General features: G+C 42.0%; 1 protein-coding gene and 1 long non-coding RNA gene across 2 annotated transcripts in view; one reads left to right on the forward strand and one right to left on the reverse strand.

Annotated features, from left to right (window-relative positions):
* Positions 1–18,479, reverse strand: part of ccdc80 (coiled-coil domain containing 80) — a 24,637-nt gene extending 6,158 nt beyond the window's left edge. Inside the window, exons 1-10 of the mRNA XM_015037106.1 lie at positions 18,349–18,479; positions 17,134–18,253; positions 16,257–16,454; positions 15,363–15,772; positions 13,584–13,916; positions 11,607–11,763; positions 8,852–8,988; positions 6,987–7,138; positions 4,881–4,984; positions 1,851–1,934 (exon numbers count right to left, since the gene is read on the reverse strand). Of these exons, the coding sequence (XP_014892592.1) occupies positions 1,851–1,934; positions 4,881–4,984; positions 6,987–7,138; positions 8,852–8,988; positions 11,607–11,763; positions 13,584–13,916; positions 15,363–15,772; positions 16,257–16,454; positions 17,134–17,824 (2,266 nt within the window). The 5' untranslated portion in view covers positions 17,825–18,253; positions 18,349–18,479. The remainder of the gene's footprint in view (positions 1–1,850; positions 1,935–4,880; positions 4,985–6,986; positions 7,139–8,851; positions 8,989–11,606; positions 11,764–13,583; positions 13,917–15,362; positions 15,773–16,256; positions 16,455–17,133; positions 18,254–18,348) is intronic.
* The window catches only part of LOC106950331 (uncharacterized), a 15,296-nt gene continuing 11,000 nt past the window's right edge, over positions 14,620–18,915 (forward strand). The window contains exon 1 of the long non-coding RNA XR_001425591.1: positions 14,620–14,741. This is a non-coding gene — a long non-coding RNA (uncharacterized LOC106950331). The remainder of the gene's footprint in view (positions 14,742–18,915) is intronic.

Genomic DNA, 18,915 nt, shown 5'->3' on the forward strand with positions numbered 1-18,915 from the left:
TGACTGGTAACAATCGGAATGCATTATGGGAGATGTAGTTTTTAGTCAATCCGACTCAAAACCTATTTTAAGTCAATCAGGGGCCTATAAAACGCTGGGGGAGCCACATAAAATGATATGGTGGCCCGCGGGCCTTGAGTTTGACACATGTGGACTATAACTTGGAATCAATTAAAGCTGAGGTAGCAGTTTAGTAGAAGCAAGATATACTGCCACCCGAAGGTGGGAGTTTGCATTATTTAAACCCAAGGTTTTTCACCGTCGTGGAAAATTTGTAATAAACTGACAAGTACGCATTAGTGCGAAAAAGTGAGTCGGTTTGTCGATTTTGCGTCAATTTGCGTGATCGTGGAATCACAAAAAACAGTTGAGACTGACTGACATAATTTGGCTCTGTACTGACAAAAACTGCTTTGGTTTGATTGATGCAGTAATATTTAAGCAGACATCTGCTATGTCGAATTCTCTGCTATTTATGTGGCCCACTGGAGGCTAGAGGAACACATACATAAAAGCTCTGAATGGCCTTCTTTGGCCCCCCGGGCCGTGAGTTTGACACATGTTCTCAAAAGGTTTAAAAGCATTAGCAGCACTTTGTACCCTCTCAGTTTTGTTCCACTGATCTGTTCTGTCTTGGAGAACATCAGTGTGTGTGACTCATCCAGTGTGTGCTATCTGAGAGTAATGGTCAAGTGTGGCCTGTTCAGGGCCGGTTTCTCCTCCAGACCATGTGGAATCGGTTTATCAGACACTACAGGCCCTACGCCCAGGTACACGTTCACTAATTATCGATTTAAGTCCAAAACATTCTGTGGCAGATCTGGTTCTGTGTTTGGTATTATCATTTTCCTACTGATGGAGCTGTAAAACGGAAAGTCTCACATTTAACTTGAAAACCTTTTCCAATTGTGTTGCCTTAAATCTGAAGTTTGTAATAAATCAACCGAGAGCTCCTGTACATAAAACATACTGCACTTTTCTAGAATTACTGCTCTCTCAATGTGCTTTTGTGCTACATTTCACCCATTCTCTCTCTCTCTCTCTCTCTTTTTCTCTCTCTCAAAAAAACTTAAAAAATCTGGGAATGGCAGCCAAATCCAATGTCGTCCTTAATGTGGTGCGAGCTTCAATTAGACTGTCGTCAACTATTCCCATAAAGTCTTTTAGAACTGAAGTGTTGTAGAGATGAATGTGAGACCAGCTGGCAAAGAGAGGAAGCTCCAACCAAACTGAGCACCAAGTTGTGGATCCTCTCACACAGAGAAAACTTTGAACAAAAGTGTTTAGACAAAAGGGACGCTTACATCTGCCATTTAAAGCCACTCTGGCAGATCTGCTGTAGCCCTGCAGCTTCTTTATGCGGTTGTTTAATGGTTTGGGTTCAAGTTCATTTAAGCATTTGAAGATCAATTTAAGAACAATTAAATCTATAAGCTTGGAAAAGCCTAGAGTAACAAACTTAGCAGAAATATTACAATGAGGAAATCTAACTGGCTTTTGGTATAAAACCCCGATATTTAGGAAAAGTTATTCCTAAATATTTTATTCTGTGACTGTTGTTCAGTATAATCCCTGTTTATTCCAATATATAATATTGGGCCGTTTGCCACACTAAATCTGCTGTTTCAACGGCCCATTGAAACATGTATTAAAAGTTATTACAGAAATCTACTTTTATTTCTGCAAAATGATTTGCAACCGAGTGAGTTTCTGTCGGATAACGTGAATTTTCTCGTATCTCTATTAGTTTCTGTGGATGATGACTGTACTTTGTCATATTCTCCAACAACAAAAAGCATGTGAGGACCATGCTGTTACGAAAATGTCATTTTAAACAATAAAGCTCTTACCATTGATGGGATAAAGTTCCAGGACTCCGCCCATGTCCGGCAGCTCCGTACCGACCAGCTTCAGGACGGCGATGTGCCTCAGACCTGGAACATCACGGTAAACACAGCACCAATAAATGCAACATAAGGAGTGAGGGAGAAGCTGCATCCAGCTGCGTCGTGTCCATCCGCCTTCCTGCTGATGCGAACCGACAGCTCCTGGAACGAACCCCGAAACGGCCGTTTTGTACGTGAAGGGAGGAGAACTCAGAGGTGGTCTGGAAAATCCTGCCAACAAATTGTTTCCTCTAAAGTGGGAGAGCCGCGAGAGAATGCTGGCTTCACTTGGTGAACCACGTGTGGTTTTTCTTTAATCACTCATCATGTTTTTCAGTGATATTGCCATGAAGCAACAACACGCTGTCACAGTTTCATTCTTTTTGGGTGACCAGCAAAGCCCAGAAGAAATGCTCTGAACCTTTAAGACAACCTTGAAACAGATAATTCTGCTTTACAGCAGTGAGTATCTACTGTAGGTAACATTCTTCACGTCTTCGTTTGTAAGAAACATGGGATTGTTCTTTAAATCTTAACAGACAGCTTAGACCAAGAGTCTGCAACGTTTACCGCCCAAACAGCCATTCTCACCCTCAGTAGTTTCTGTTCACCGTAAAAATGCGCCAATTGAAATCATCTTTTAATGCATTTCAAATATTGTCTAAAAAACTTAAAGAACCTACACTGAGAATGTGCTGATTTTTCTCCATCTCTGATTAATCAATTATTTGTCCAAATATTTGATAGATTAATCAATAGCTAAAGTAAGCATCACCACTAACTGCTGGTTATAAGGTTACTGGGATCAGAACCAAAATCGACACAAAACACTCCACACAAATAAACGGCATTTCACAGAAGATTCAGGATTTTTTAGGCCTTTTTACCTTTATGCTTCATCAAATTATACCAAAATAAATCCAGCAGTATAGAATGGCTTCTACAGTGGTGACATTAATGGACCCTTTCAGACTCTCTGCCTCAATAAAAACTGTTTTACCTTTGGTTCTAAATATAACTGTAGAAATTTCCCCCACAATAAATCTTTCAAGTTGTACAGGAGTTCTGTTTGGACTAAAAATAAACCGTACTAAAAGTAATAAAAGTGATAAAATGATTGATGTTCTGACTTCACTTGTGTATCATAGAAATAATAATAAAAAAAGAGAAAGTTGAGGGTTAATGACACGACTCAAATTTTCATGAGAACTGAAGCGACTAGGGTGTGAAACCCTGAATATCTGTTTTTACAGACAAGCGGAGCTGTCCAAGGGTCTGTCCGGTTTACATTTATCAGCCATATTTCTGTCAGACCCGTCAAAATTGTTCACATTTGCAAAGTTTTGACATAAACGGCAGTAATAACTTTTAAACTGCAGTGGAAACGTTGAGCAACAGGCATCCTGCCAGAGGAAGGGAAAAAAAAAAGACTTGTACGCATTAGAGAAAAGAAGAGAACAGCTCGGTGCCAATTTCATCATCTGGGATCTTTCTGCGAGCGAATACGTTAACACACACACACACACACACATCCACCAGAAATATGGGCTTCATATCTGAGATTTACAACAAACAGAAAAAGTTTGTGTCATTCATTTTTCACACATGAGGAATTTATTCGTACATTTATAAGAGTCCATAAGACTTTGGCAGAGTGTGACCACACACATCGCTGGATGAGGTAAATCATACCAGGAAGCAAAAAAGTGTTTCTGATTAAATTTCCCCATTTGGATTTAATAAATAACCTCATCCTTTCTATTTAAGTGGATAGATGAGCTTGCAAGACTTCAGACATGCCCATAAATTTCGGCATTTTCAACAACTTATTGTTGCGTGCTCCTAAGGAATGCAGTAAAGAAAAGACAGATTGAAGCTGTTGTGATTATATTGCTGTAAATGTGAGTGTATCCATGGAAGAAAATAAAAGATAAATCTTTGTTTCCAGTTTGAATTTAATCTCGGCTTGAACTTTCTCTTCCTCTGAAAGCACAGATCGTACATAGGAGCTGGAAACGCTAACAGCTAGCAAACGTGGCGGAAAACTAAAGAAAAAACTCTTTGTTGGTGTTGATTCACTGCAGTCCATTGGTTTCTGACTAGGAAATAAAATTAGCTTTTTTATATCTCATTTCAAAATGGCTCTGAATCTTCAGGTCCTCAGGGAGGCGGCGGGGAAAAAAAGTTATCTAACATACTTAGTTAAGTCATTAGCAAGGTTCCAGAACAGCGAATCTGTTTCCATTTGTTTCTGTGGAATACCTGGTACTTCAGCGTAAACTGTGATGTCACCATGTGGGTCATACTGAAGACACAACAAACATGGCGGAAAACAGAGAGGCACAAAGCAGCCGCCATCTTGCTACAACGATCTTCTGCCCAGTTGTGTAGCTGTTGATGGCGCTTTGTTTCCAAAGCAGATGAAAACAGGCGTTTGCTCTCAACAATTTGTTGGTAAAAACTTACCCACTTATTCAAGTCAGGAAAGAAATGCACTGCCTGACAAACACTCGTAATGTCGTGCACATTTTTTCTGACTTCTGACAGTTGTGTAAGTAAACTAAGGAGCTAAATTAGGGCCATAAAGCTTGTTCGAAAGAAAGAAGAAATTAAAACTGACAAAAAAAAAAGATTTGACATTGAAAGATAATCTTGAAATTGAAAAAAAAAAAAAGTTTATAAAGTTTTGGAACTGAATAAAAGTGTTCTGAAACAGAAAAAAATGAAACTGAAAGTACAGATTTGAATGTTTAAAAAAAATCCTAAAAGAAAAAAAATGTTCAAAACTACTTTTCAGATTGAAGGTTTTTTATTTTTTCCCCAGCTTCAATTTATTTTTCCCTTTGAACAAACTTCATGGCCCCTATTTAGAGGTTCTGATTGTTTTTTCCTCCTCCTGTTTTAACCTATAAACTCGTGAGCTGACCTCAGAGCGCTGAGCGAACTGGTCAGACACTGCTGGCTGATGCGACAGGTTGCTTTCGGACGGCTCACCCAGATTGCACGCCTGGCTGCTCAGGGCGTACAGCTGCTGCTGATAGGACCACTCCTCGTCGCTGGGGGCGGAGATGATGAACAGCCGACGTCTCCATCTGAACCTGCAATCAAGGGAAATTTCCGCCTGAATCTAAGTGGCACTTTGGTGCAGCAGTGAAAGCTCGATGCCAAGACAAGCAGTTTATGCATGTACTCTGCATATTCCCATACAATTACTTCCAGAAGGGCAACAACCCCAAATTACGGTTGAGAACCTGCCACATCACAGCAGTCGGGAAACCAATATTCTCCACGGTCGCCATGGGAACAAAAGACGGCCTTTCTGCTTCAGACGTCTCGTGAAAATATGTGACAGCATTGATTTAGCCTCGACAAACTGCAGGGGTTTGTGCTACTTTTAACGGCTGCAGGACGCGTACAGAGAGGCAGCTGCTGTCTGCCGTGTTCTGACCAAAGCACCCATAAAATCTGGTCCCACTTGTGGCTCAGAGAAAAAACAGGAGCAACACGATCGGACCACTCAGGATCTCACATTCAACTTCTTAGACCAACTGTCTTTGCGTCTTATCTGTGCGTCAGGATGATAAACTGCTGATGCAGCAACAGTCATAAATAAAGTTTTTATTATTGGTTGAAATCTCTTCTTCCATTCTCCCACATAACTTTGGATAAAAACTATTAATACATAAATCATAGTCAGGTTATTGCTTTCATAAGAATAGTATGAACTCCTTCAACTGCCCTTTGACCTGAGCTCAACGCTTCGTTTGGAGTGGGCCAAAACATTTTTATTCTTTATCTAGATCTAGATGTGTGTGTGTGTGTGTGTGTATTATAGGCACAGAGTCTGAATGGTTTCTGTGTCAAACAAGAGCTTCTGCATCCATCTAAGTCAGTATTAGCTTGACGTGTCCCTTCCCTCTTGGCTGTGGCGTCTCTTCATTTTCTAATACTTGGAGTGATATCAAGAAAAACTTGATCTTTCGTGACGTCGGGGAAACAGATCAGTTCACGCTAATGGTTTTGTTTAAGTTTAGTTTACCATAGAAGTGTCTAAAACAGGGGTCTCCGACCTTTGTCCTCGATATTTTCCATTCTTCTGGTTTTAGATGCTGCTCCAACACACCTGAATTGAACAACTGAATTATCCCCACAGACTTCGATAGATGAATCGTCACCCTGAGAGATATCTGTGGATCAGCTGGCTTCAATCTCTACATGGTCATTTGAGAGTTGTCTAAAATTTCCAGGCATCACCCTCTGACCAGAGGTAAGACAGATGATTGTCCTACCCTTGTTTTGATTTCCTGCCCAGATTTTACACCCAGGCAGCTGACCTTCTTGGACTTCGGCTGTTTAATTAAACATTTCCTCCATCAAATCTTTTAAATATAATCATCATAATACATGTTCTTTCTAGTTCGTAAATTCACAAAAAGAAAGACTTTCCAAGTTCTCTTCTGATTCTTAGCCGTGCATCGGAGAATTAACAACAAACAGAGCCAGAAATAAATTTGCCAAACTTATATTAGGTCATCAAACTAGTTTTATATCAAACAGATTATCATTATTTGTTTTTGAGGCATATGGTCACATTTTATAGCACAATCAAGTAAATGTTACCTTCAGTTGTTATAAAAAGACTATATATCTCAAATATGACTTTGTAATTTAGCGGCATAAAATTAGCCCTCTGTCTCTTTAAGAAACTCCTGCTCTTTCTGAAACTCCGCCTTCAGGAAGACGTCACATGGCTCCTCTATTAACCCTTTAGCAGCATTTTTACCAAAGTTGCAGTGAGAAGTAGCTCATATAATGAGCTCAGGCTCCACCAGGTGTTTGCTAATTGGTGCTGACTAGCAACAATCAGCATGATGTAAAGCTAAAAAAAAAGCAGATATTACAAAATACTGCCCTTTTAAGTTTAGGAGGTAATTACTTTTTCACACTGTGGCATGTTGGTCAGGACAGACTTTTTCACCCAATGAATGGTTATGAGATGTTATTTCAAAACATCGTTTTTGTTTTCCCTCTGAGACTATTCAAAAAGAGATGAAATCTGTAAAACGGTTATGTGGTGAGCTCTGCGTTGTTGAATCCCACCTGGACAGGAAGTTTTCCAAAGACCGGGGTTTGTCCTCTTTCTTACAGACGACTCCGTCTCTCTTCTGCTGCTCCATCTCCCGGATTCGAGAGGAGAAGGTGTCAATGTAGTCAAACACAGCCTTCATGGCGATGGGGACCTCATAGGACTGCTGCTTAATAAAAAAAACCAAACAGAAGACATACACAAAAATGAGAACGTTAGAAGTCGAATGAATGAAATAAAACATGTTTTCTAAGGCGGTTTGAGAAACGGGAAGTGTGTTTGTGACTTTGCAGTGAGCTTTGCCACCTTCCAAACATTCGCCGCAGTAACTTCTGGGAAGCAGCGAAAACACAGAAGATTTGGTGAACAACATGTGTGTAGAAAATGCGGCGACTCTTGCGCCTCCGCGGATGTGCTGAACTCGCGGCGCGGCCCGTTCTCCTTCGCACCTTTTTCCTGTCTCTCTCTCTCTCCGCCTCGCTCTGTCTCCCTCGCACGCCCACGGCCGTGTACGCTCACAGGCAGCCCTGTCTCTGTCTCTGTCAGCAGAGGATGCAAACACTGGCCTCTTTGATGGGTCTGTCCAAAAACAGCCAGCTGGTTTACTCTGGCACACACACATCCACGCACACACACACAGCTGCTGAGCAAATGTCATGCTGTGTGAATTAAAACAGTGTGTGAGTGGAGCTACTGTGCCAGCAGCGTGAGGCCAGGTCACCTTCAAAGAAAAAAGCAGGGAAATGGAAGCAGATGAGAGGCGAACATGCGGACTGAGAGCGTTCACACGTCCACAACTGTTCTCACTTTTCCAATTTACAACTTCAAACTTAAACGTGTCGATCATTCAGTCAAGTTTATTTGCTTAGCACGTTTTTAATCAACGCAGCAGTTCAGAGTGCTGCACATCATAACAATTTAAAAAACATCAAATAGACAACAGCTGTGAAAACCAGTAAGACATTATATTTTGTCAAGTGCCATTGTTAAAATCATCAACACACATCAAATATGTTGGTCAATGTTGCATTTATTATGGTTCAAAAGCAAATCTGACCAGCTAGGGCTTCCGCCTTGATTCAAGGGAACTCAGTGTTCCAGCTGTTTGGCAGTTTTTTGGCAGTTTGTTCCAGATTTGAGGTGCGTAGAAGCCGATTGGTGTGTTTAATAATGATTTTACATGAAAGACTATGGAGTATTAGGGCCAAGCTAAGGGAAAAAAATTAAATTACGCGAGAAAAAGTCCTAATATAGTGAGAAAAACGTTGACAGTAAGTTGAAATAATGTTAGAGTAAAGTCGTAATAATACAAAAAAATTGTAACACCTGAGTAAAGTCATAATAATATGAAATTAAACTCAAACGACACAAACTCAGAAAGTAGAAATAATGCAAAAATAATCTCATAATTCTAAGACTATAATGTCATAATATTGCAAGAGAAGTTGTACAATTTAATGGTTCCAGTCCTTTCCTGTCAAGAAACTCATTCATTCATCAGATCAAAATTCACAGACGCCCCAAAGTACAAATGGCCATTTAAGAAAAAAAACTAAATTCATAATAGAATTGGATTGTGTTAATCTGCTCTCAGGTAGTTTCCCATCATGTCATGTTGGAGTATCTATGCTAAAGAAAACATGAAGATAGAAAACAGTTTTTTTTGTGAAACTTTTAATGTATCTAAAGTTTACGTAGGTTCTGATGTAAAATTTACAGAATTTACAATATCTTGTGATGGTTTCAGGCTGAATATTCAGCTTTTGATCTCCCCAAGTCATCTAGTAGTGATTTACTGAATTAAACAGAAAACATCCTCCATGATGTCACTGTGGAAACAACCTGCTGCTTGCAGGTTCCCAGCAGAGCGGGCTCTCACCTTGACTCTCATGTCGGTGTCGGTGAGGACCATGTAGAACTCATCGTACGTCATCCCGAACTCCTTCCTCAGCTCTGTGATCAGCTCCTGGTTGACCAGGTCCTCCTGACGGAGACCCTTCATGGGTTTGTCGTTCTCTGAAGAGCGGGATGACAGATTCTGTGAGCTTCCGGGGTTTCTTAGAGACACTTCACTGAATTTTATTGGAATTTAACGGGACACAGCAACATACATTTGGGCAAAAATATGAATTTGAAGGTAAAAGATTCACACGATTCAAAATGATCTTCAAAGATAAGTCTGGAAGGTGTGGCATTCCTTTGTACCCATCTGGTCCACTATTTTTCAAAGTGGGGGAGTTTTGAAAACTCATCGTTCCACTTTGTGTTGGTCCATCACATGAAATCCCAATTAAACATATCAAAGTTTGTGACAAACTGAAAATGCGAAAGTGGTGTCAATACTTTTCAGATTACAGGCAAAAGATGTAAAATGACTTGGCATTTCGACACACCCCAAAAACAGTACATCTCCCACTGCTGACTTTAAAACAAAGTTGCAGTAAAGCATGTATCTGCCTGGAGCGGCCAGATGGGAGGCTGCGGCGTAAATCACACGCTAACTCCACAGAGAGTGGCTTTCATTCTGTGGGATCTGTCTGGATTAGATGAAGAGGACTGCATCTGGCATGCTGCGGGCCGGCGAAGCAAAGTAAAGGCCTCTAATCAGCCGTCCCGTCCCAGATGTGCGCATGAGACGCAGACCACAGAACGCCGTGTTTTGATGAGTGGCTGAGCCGCTCTCTGTTGGGCAGTGAGCCCAACAGAGAGCCCAACAGAGTCTGGACCAAAGTCCAGAGGACACACACCTAAAGACCAGGCTGTGTGTGCCCAAAACACTACATCTCACCAAGCATTTCTGCTCTAGTTTCTAGAGCAAATATCCAAGTACACTTGAAATAAGACAACGTTTCAACAAGAAATTAGCTGCATTTCCAATGACTTCATAATGGCGCAATGTGACATTTAGAAAAGAAACTTGCATAATGAAAACATTAAGAAGAACTCTTGTGTTTTTGATAAAAAGGTTTTGGCATTAGATTGAGGTGGTTTGTTTTATCCACATCAAAATTTGTTTACTTAAGACTGGAATAGAAACACTTTTTTCACATCATATGAGTCACATGATCAACAACATCCAGGAAGACGACAGGAAGTGTTTGGGAGATCATGATGTGGGATGCTTTTCATGACTTAAGTGTGACAAATATGCAGGTTTTCCAAACAAACAAAATATAAGCTGAGAAATGCTGTTGGACGCAGATAATGTTAGCTAACTGGCTTTGTTCCATTGGTCATACAGTTGAGCAAAATGGAATTACGAAAATAAATTAGCTTAATGGAAACATGCCAATTAAAAATACCTCAAGTTATTCAATAAAGCGTTTTGCGTTTCAACAAAGTGGTTTTTCAGCCGTATCAAAATTCATGTAGTTTGTATAACTGCAGCAGAAACACACTTTTTTCGCATCACACCAGTCACATGATCAACAACCACAAGTTACTTCTGGCAGAAAACATGAAGAAGACAACAGGAAGTGGTATGAGGGTGATGGCACAGCATGTTTTTTCATGACTTATTGAATGAACAGACATGTACATGCTTGATTTTAATTGGGTTTCTTATTTAATGGAAACATAAAATTTAGCTTTTTTTGACATTAGTGGAATATTGACAAAGGTTTGTGCACATTTGTAATGGGAAAGCAGCTAAAGGAGCTCGTTCTAAGTCAATAAAAAGTTCCAGTTCAACTGGCAGATTATTTTACGTATAACGCATAATTCACTCATGCCTTGTCATGAGTGAATTAATCTGCCAGTGGAACAAGTACTTTTTTAAGAATTAATATTAAGAAATTATTGGCTTAAAACTAGCTCCTATATCTTGTTGAAAAATTACTTGAGCTAGTTTCATCTTATTTCAAGTGTATTACTATGTTTGTGCTGAAAACTAGAAACATGTGGCCTCAGGAGATATTAGATTATCATGACTTGTGTCTGGTTTTTTTCCTGACGTTTTAAAAACAACAATAAAAGGTAATATTTTTTTTTTCCTTTCCAAAAATAGCTGCATGAACAGATGCAAGTCTTGAGAACACGGCTGTTCCAAAACAACACGGGGAGACTCCGGGCTGGAAGAGGAAGGAGGGAAGTGCGGCTAAGCTGAATCGGTGGCGGGGGCGGAGGATGACGTGAGCACATTCCATCTGGATGAAAACCTCGCCGACAAGAGGAGAGACAGACTCGTAAAGCGGCTTCGCTCCTCGTGAAACAAACGCAGAGCGACCGACTCCGAGGGTTTGAGACGACTGGGGTTTCCCAAGCTCCAGTGACACAGCACATCCCTCCAAACCAGCCTTCATCGGTTTTCCACCTCAAAACAAAGTTTTGATAGTTTATAGGACGGTTTGAGTTACGCCGCTGAAAGGATTTCTGGGAAAGCTGGCTGGTTCGCTCCACAGGACCAGACACCTGCGTTTTGGGTGTGATTGGATCACTGATGCCTGGCTCGGCTCACTTCTAACTTCTGGACTCGACGTAGTTACATCCCGGCAATACCGGAACTTCAGAAACCCGTCCACCAAAGTCTCACAGTGTTAGTTAAAGTTCATGAAGTGATATAGAAGCTGTGTGACTTGCTGTTAAATTTGCTCCAAACTCTAATCAGAACCAGGATCCCATTTAGAGGAGCTCACCTATCTGGTAGTGGTCGATCTTCATGGTGGAGTTGGTCAGGGAGCCAAAGATGGTGATGATGGAAACTTTCCTGATGGCCATCTCACACACAGACTCCAGGTACTCGTCCCTCTGCTGGACATACATTCTGTTCTCCTCACTGGGGGAGGTGATCAACTGGAGGAAAGGAGGGAAGGTTAGGGTAACATATACGTGCCATAAACACACATGCAGCCTGTGCTGCAGAGGAGATGTTTACATTAACCTGCATGAAGTGGGAGAACGTTTTCCCACCCTGCTGAGAGCAGCGCTGCGATAAGGAATCCGTACCGGCTACCAAACGGAGACATGAAGTCTGCTAGCACTCTGCTGTGCAGCCCAGGCTGCAGCAGGAGAATTTATGGACAAACTTTGGAGCAATTGTGAAGCTTTAGAACTTCAGAGGTGCAAAAGAGTGGATAATCTAATCCCCGTGGCGCCCCCGCAGTCAGTAAAAGGTAATTACACTGTAAAAACAAATATTTGCATATTCAACAGTGGAAAACAGTAAAATTGTGGCAGGTAAAATCCGTGAACTATAAAATGATTTAAAAACAAAACTGAAGTCGGCAGAAAATAGTGACCAGGCCTGAAATCTGGGTATGGTGATGGACACAGAACTGAACCTTCAGAGAAACATAAAGTCAGTCACAAAGTCAGCCTTCTATCACCTGAAGAACATTTCTAGGATTAAAGGACTGATGTCGGAGCAAGAGCTAGAAAAACTCATCCATTTGTTTAGTCGCACTGATTACTGCAACAACTCCTCAGGTCTGACTGAAAACATTAATCCTCCTTAACGGTTTTCACAGTTGTTGGCAGCATGTTGTGCTCATGATGTTCTTATGTTTTCATGATGTAAAGCACTTTGAACTGCCTTGCTGCCGAAATGTGCTAAACAAATATACTTGATTGATTGATTGAAACTGTTGATTTGATGTGAATTGCTGGTGAAAACAGTGCATTTTACATCTGTTCATTTTTGGGAAAAACATTGTTTATTTTTCCTGCAGTTAAAGCACTTAATTTACAGTGAAACACCGACTCCAGCATCATTTTTAACTGTAATATAAAACAGTAATCTTGTTGTTGCCCAACCCAAAAAAACATCAATCTTAAATTGTTAAAAACATAAATCATACATCACCTCTAAGTCACTTTCTCAACCTGACTTGCTCTCATACCGCTACGCTCCGCTCATCACTCTGGCGCTTTCATAAAATACAAAAAGATGACAAAAAGGCTTCTGCGTCCCACCTTGAAGTGTTCTGAGAAAAGAACTGCTGGGGATGTTTCCCAACTGTTTATTGAATTTCTTTAAACTGAGGCTGATGTGTTGCTTTTTGCAATCTTACTATATATCTCTTGTTATTTTTGTCTAATGTTCAAACTTGCAGTAAATGCTTATTTTACCAGATAAGCACATTTAAAAGGACAGTATTGTGTATTTTCCAGCCATATTGTCCCGTTTTAGAATTAAAACAATCGCATATTGCAATACACCCATGAGCTTGTGTGTTGTGTCATTTTTCCACTCAGGATGAAAGAACAGCTCAGATGTAACAGCTCAAACTCCATATGGCCGTCATGCCCATGGTCAGTGGATGCTGTCGTCTGTTTCTGCTAGAGGCCACTTCCTCAGCCGTCATTTACTGACTCAACACAGGTACTTAATCACATGGCTACTCGTGGTTATGAAATTAATTTTGGAGGTGAATTTAAGCTTATTTTGTTTTCTCTTGGCAAACAGGACAACAGCAGTGGGTGTTAGCTGTAATGAACGACACGATAAACCAAACAGAGAAGGCCCAAAGATGTTGAGAAAAGATACATGTAAGGAAGCAAAATGTTGATGGACATAGAGTAATATCTATGTGCAATATCTTCCCCTGTCATTAGGGCCTGGAGGGGAGGTAATGTACTATTACTGGACTGTAAATGTTGTGTCGTGCTCTCACCAGCAGCCGCCTCCTGTTCTCAAAGTAGTCCAGGAAGGAGGCCAGGGCGCCCTTGGGAGGGGGCGTTGGCTTCTTTGTGGGTTTCGGGTAGTCCTGCCTTTCTGGGTACTTTGTCGGCTTCCTCACATTTTTCCTCTTCTCCTCTTTCCGGGGTTTCTCTCCTCTCCTGTCAGGTTTCTTGATGTTCTTGATGCCATTCTTTCTCTTCTTCTTATCGTGCTTACTTTTGACTTTTTTGGTCGGACTGGCATCCGGGACAGATTCCGTCTCCTCTGGGCCGCTCGTAATCGGCTGGCCGGGTTTGTAGTTGTCCTCGTAGTCTTTAGGTGGCACCTGCAGGCGGAATCATGCTGTTACCATGACGATAGCCATAAAGATAACTTACCCAGTTTGAGGTTGGAAAAATCAAAAGCCTGCCCAGAACTTGAGCAAACCATGGATAGTGACGGTAGCCAGGGTAAGCGGATCAATTAGATCTGAACACGTTTTATTTATTCACATTAACTTAACGGTCTGAATATGTCCGCGGTCACTTTAAGAGGCTGCCTACGGTCAGTAGGTGACCCAGTGGAAGCAGCTGAGGAAATTGAGATCAATTGACAAATCTCAATCCAATCAGGCATCTGTGGGACACTCTGGTCAAACAAGTTGAATCCAACTTACAAGACTTAAAGGATCTGCTCCAAAACCACCTTCAGGGGTTTTAGTGGAGGTTATACATCAACAGGTCAGAGTTGTTTTGCTAGTATAAGCTGCACCAACTCACTAGTAAGCAGATGGTTGCAATATTATGCTCAATTGGTTGCTGAAAAGCGGCATATAAATTTGCAGCAAACTGCCTTGTTCCATGGAAAACAGGCTCATTTTTGGCTCTTTGGGCTCAAATTCTTCCCATAAAATACAAAATGGCTTCTCTGAATCAAGAAAGAGAGTCTGTTTGTGTCTAGTTAGAAAAAACCCACAACCAAATAAAACAATCGCATATTGCAATAAATCCATGCACTTGTGTGTCGTATCATTTTTCCACTCAGGTTGTAAGAACAGCTCAGATATAACAGCTCAGACTCCATATGGCCGTCATGCCCATGGTCAGTGGATGCTATTGTCTGTTTCTGCTAGAGGCCACTTCCTCAGCCGTCATTTACTGACTCAACACAGGTACTTAATCACAGGGCTACTTGTGGTTATGAAATTAATTTTGGAGGTGAATTTAAGCTTATTTTGTTTTGACAAAAAGGACAAAAGCAGTTTCTCGTTTTTGTGCTACATGAGAGCAGTTTGTGCTTTTATGACAACACAAACACGTCACAATTTTTGGTAACACTTTATTTGAAGGGGGGTGAATAAGACTGTCATGACACTGTCATAAACATGTCATAACACTTGTCATGAACATGAATAAGCCTTCATGAATATTTATGACAACAGTCATAAATATTCATGAAGACTTATTCATGTTCATGACAGGTGTTATGTCATGTTTATGACAGTGTCATGTCAGCCTTATTCAACCCCCTTCAAATAAAGTGGTACCCAATTTTTTTATTTTTTTATTTTTTTTGTTGTTGTTAGAAAATACAAACACGCGAGTTTGGCGCATGTTTAATAATTAATGTTTAATAACTATCTCCATAATGTATAAATATATCTAAATAGAAAGAAAACTGCTGTAAACACTCTTCGGGTGTCATTTCACCCGAACAGAGGTGAAAGGACGTGGAACCGTTAAACTGTTACCGACAGTTAGCTATGCTATGTTGCTAACTGATGTAGCATTACCTTCTCCGCCTCGTTCTTCTTGGCGGACTTGGTCTTGGTGGGTTTGTGTGAAACAGGCACCAGCTTGTGGCTGTGAGAGTCTCTGTTGTCCTTGTCGGTGCGGTTGTCTCCGGTCGGGGTGGTTTTAGCTGGGTACCTCTCGCTGTGGTTGTCATCGTAAGGATCAGCTGTTGTTCTGGAAGGCGGGAGCCACACGGCTGTGGTTTGGGCTCGGGTCGGCCTCTGGGTGGTGGTGGTTCTCCTGGTTGTCGTGGTGGTGGGTTTGGTGGTGGTTGTGGTTGTGGGTCTGGTTGTGGTTGGTGTTGGTGCTGTCGTGGGCCGTGTGGTGGTGGTAGCAGCTGTGGTTGAGGCCTGTGTGGGCTTTCTAGGGAACTTCTTCATTGGTTTTCTCTGTACAGGAGGAGCAGGAGCTATTCGACAGACAAACCGAGATAACCTTTAACTTTAAGGAAAGTATTCTTACACGTATTATATTAATACAAAATATTGTATTAAAATATCTACCCAATTATGATCATGTAAAAAAATTTTTTTGAGTGTTTTGAAAACGTATTTAAAACAGAAAAAAATATTCAATTTAGGCTACACAAATATTCACAGACTTTGCTTAACACCTTGTTGGTGAAACTCAAAATGAATCTCTTTCCACTGATCTTTGTTTCTACAGCTTAGAGCAGCTATTTTACAAAAATAGATTTTTTTACACATTTCTTAAAAATGTCACCATGAAATGACAGTACGGTATGAAATGTGAAAAGAGCAAGCTCCTCCAATATGATATGAGTCAGACTGTAGATATGGTCATGTTTAGGCAAGAACCCCCCACATCTGGTCACCCAATAATTCTTTTGGCTTGGCTTTTAAGACTAAGAACTCTAAAAAGTGTGGACTTGCCTGTCTGTGTTACGTCCTCCACCTGACCCTCCACACCTGCTGCTTTACACTTCTGGACAAAGCCCTTCTGACGCAGCTTCTCCACCTTCCTCATGGGTGACTGGTCAATGACCTCATACATGGCCTCCAGTCTGACTGGGTAGGGGTACTTCTCCTCCACCTGCAGGGTTTTCTTCAGTAGGACCATTCCAAACTTACCTGGAGGTCAAAGAAAAGTAGAATGAAGTAAAGAAGAAATGTGTGGCCCACATTGATACTTCCCATTTACTCTTACCATCCTAAATATTACTGACTACAATACAGAGTCTGCAGAAATCACTTAGTAAGCAGTACACATATGTTTTAATCTCATTAACCATAAAATTGCATGAATTGTAAATGTGAAAATAAATTTGCAAAGTAATGGAAACACCCCAATTTCTGACAAAAAAAAAATCGCTCTTCTAAACTAGAAAAGTCCTAAATTAGCTAGAAAAAAACCCTCCGAAATATTTAGATTAATCGAAAATGTTCGACTTTTGAATAACTTTTACGAAGTGTCCAAGTTTTTGTAGAAACTTTCTGAGATTTATCTCAAATTTCTGAGGATTTATTTTTTTCTCGCACATCTTCGACTTTTGGAGCTCAGAACTTTCCTTGCCTTTTCTAGACAATGTTATACAAGAGTCACATAAAAAAAATGTATATGAAATTCTGGGGGAAGTTTACTCCTCACTTTTTTCAATGGCCATCGTATTGTATAAAACATTCATTGAACTCGGTGGTTGTAATGTGAAAATAATATGATAAAGTTCCAGGGTTACCGATACTTTCGCCAGGCATTGCACACCTGTAAAGTCAACACTTCCAATTGCTGCATCGATCTTTCACACCTTACCCTTCTCCAGTTTGAGGAAGCTCATCAGCCTGGGGATGAGCGCCGTGTCCAGCGGCTCCTGCAGGATCTTCCCCTCGGCGGTGATCCTCCTCACCTTGCCCCCCATCTCGCCCTCCTGATGGAATATCACGATCTGGTGGACGTGCCTCTCGGCCAGCTCGCAGTAGACGTCCGTCTTGAGGAGAGACATCATGAGCCGGTAGTAGCCGTCGGACTCGTGGGGCGCTGAGATAACCAGAACCCGGTTCTTCCCCGCGAAGCTGGCCAGCAGGTTGGGTGACCCCGCACTGTTGGGCATCCTGGAGATCCTGGCCCTCGCTCCCGGAGTGCCCTCATCCTGCAGCATGTCCGACCGCTGCGGCAAGCCGATCTGCCCGGCGCCCTCTCTCCGTGGCCACAACCCCCCACCTCCCGCTCTTCTGTCCTTCGACGCCCCTGTCCTGACGGGAACTCGGGCCCCCTCATCTGACTGTACATTTCCGCCGCCCGTTGAGCTCTGTGAAGTGATCGCGGATCCAAATTCCGGGCGCAGACGCCCGACGAAGCCCTCCTTGTCGGTTGCGCGCGGCTGGGCACGTCCGGTCTTTACGCGTCGGCGGAGTGGCATCCTCTTCAGATGAGTTTGTTTGTCGGCTTCGGTCCAGGTGATCAAATAAATCAGAGCCAAACTGACACAAACAAACGCCCTCATCGTGGATCCTTTAAGTAAAGCAAACCCACCCAAAAGGAAAACAAAAAACAAAAGAAGGGGGAAAAAAAAGATCCAGCAGCGGAGCTTCGGTGATGTTCTGTAGTTTCCTCACAGCATTTGGTGTCTTATTAACTCCAGATGAAGACAGACAGAGGACAGGACGCGCAGTTGTTCAGAGGGATCGCGTTCAGAGCGCGCCCTCCGCTGCGGGAGGAAACCAAACCGCACGAAAACAGGCCGAACGGGCTGTGCGTAAAGTTTAAATCCACCAGTTCATCCCAGAAACACGCGGGGTCCCGCCGAAGAATTCATAGCCAAAGAAGAAAGCTGCTCAACCCGCCGAGAGAGAAGTTTTAGACGACGTCGATTAAATGCCGAACTTCTCCCTAATCCTCCGGCATTGTCCGTTTCCAGAGAGAGAGAAACTTCCTGATGAATGAAGGAGAGGAAGAATTCCAGTTTGAGGCTTTGCAGAGAAAGAGAGAGAGACAGAGACAGACTGCACAGGGAAAACTCGGCTCTACCTCTTTCAAGGTCCTCCTCTGGCAGCTGGGAGCAGTGGAGCTTTGTCCACACAAACCTCAGCCTCCGGACTTTTGGCAGTGCGCAGTCAGGAGGAGCTGGCCCAGGACGCGCAGCTGCCACTTCACTCTGCAAACACACTCCTTTCTTCCCCCAAATGTAAAACAGAGGCGTCTTCCTGTACGGTTTAAAGGGGCAGTATTATGTAAAAATCAACTTTTTAAACATGTCATATTATAATGTTATACACTCAAAACAAGTCTACCTGCATTGTTGCTTCGATTCTTTCTTGCATGTTAGAGAAATTCTTTAATCTCCATGGCAACCATTCAGCTGTCCAAAAACGTCTGGGTGAACCTAGCCCCGCCTTCTAGGATGAAGCTCCTTCTTGGAGCTGCAGAGTTTAAGCTTCTGCCTTACAGCACCGCCCTCCCCACTCAGCTCCTTCAGACTAGCCTGCAGCAATTAGCAAACACCTCTGCTGAGCTCGTTGTAGGAGCTACTTCTCAGAGCAATGCTGGTAAAAACATTAAAGGGTTAATAGAGGAGCCATGTTGTAATGACTTCCT

The sequence above is a fragment of the Poecilia latipinna genome, unplaced genomic scaffold (assembly GCF_001443285.1).
Source record: "Poecilia latipinna isolate Pla-1442-1.1 unplaced genomic scaffold, P_latipinna-1.0 Scaffold393, whole genome shotgun sequence".
In the NCBI taxonomy this organism is placed as follows: domain Eukaryota; kingdom Metazoa; phylum Chordata; class Actinopteri; order Cyprinodontiformes; family Poeciliidae; genus Poecilia; species Poecilia latipinna.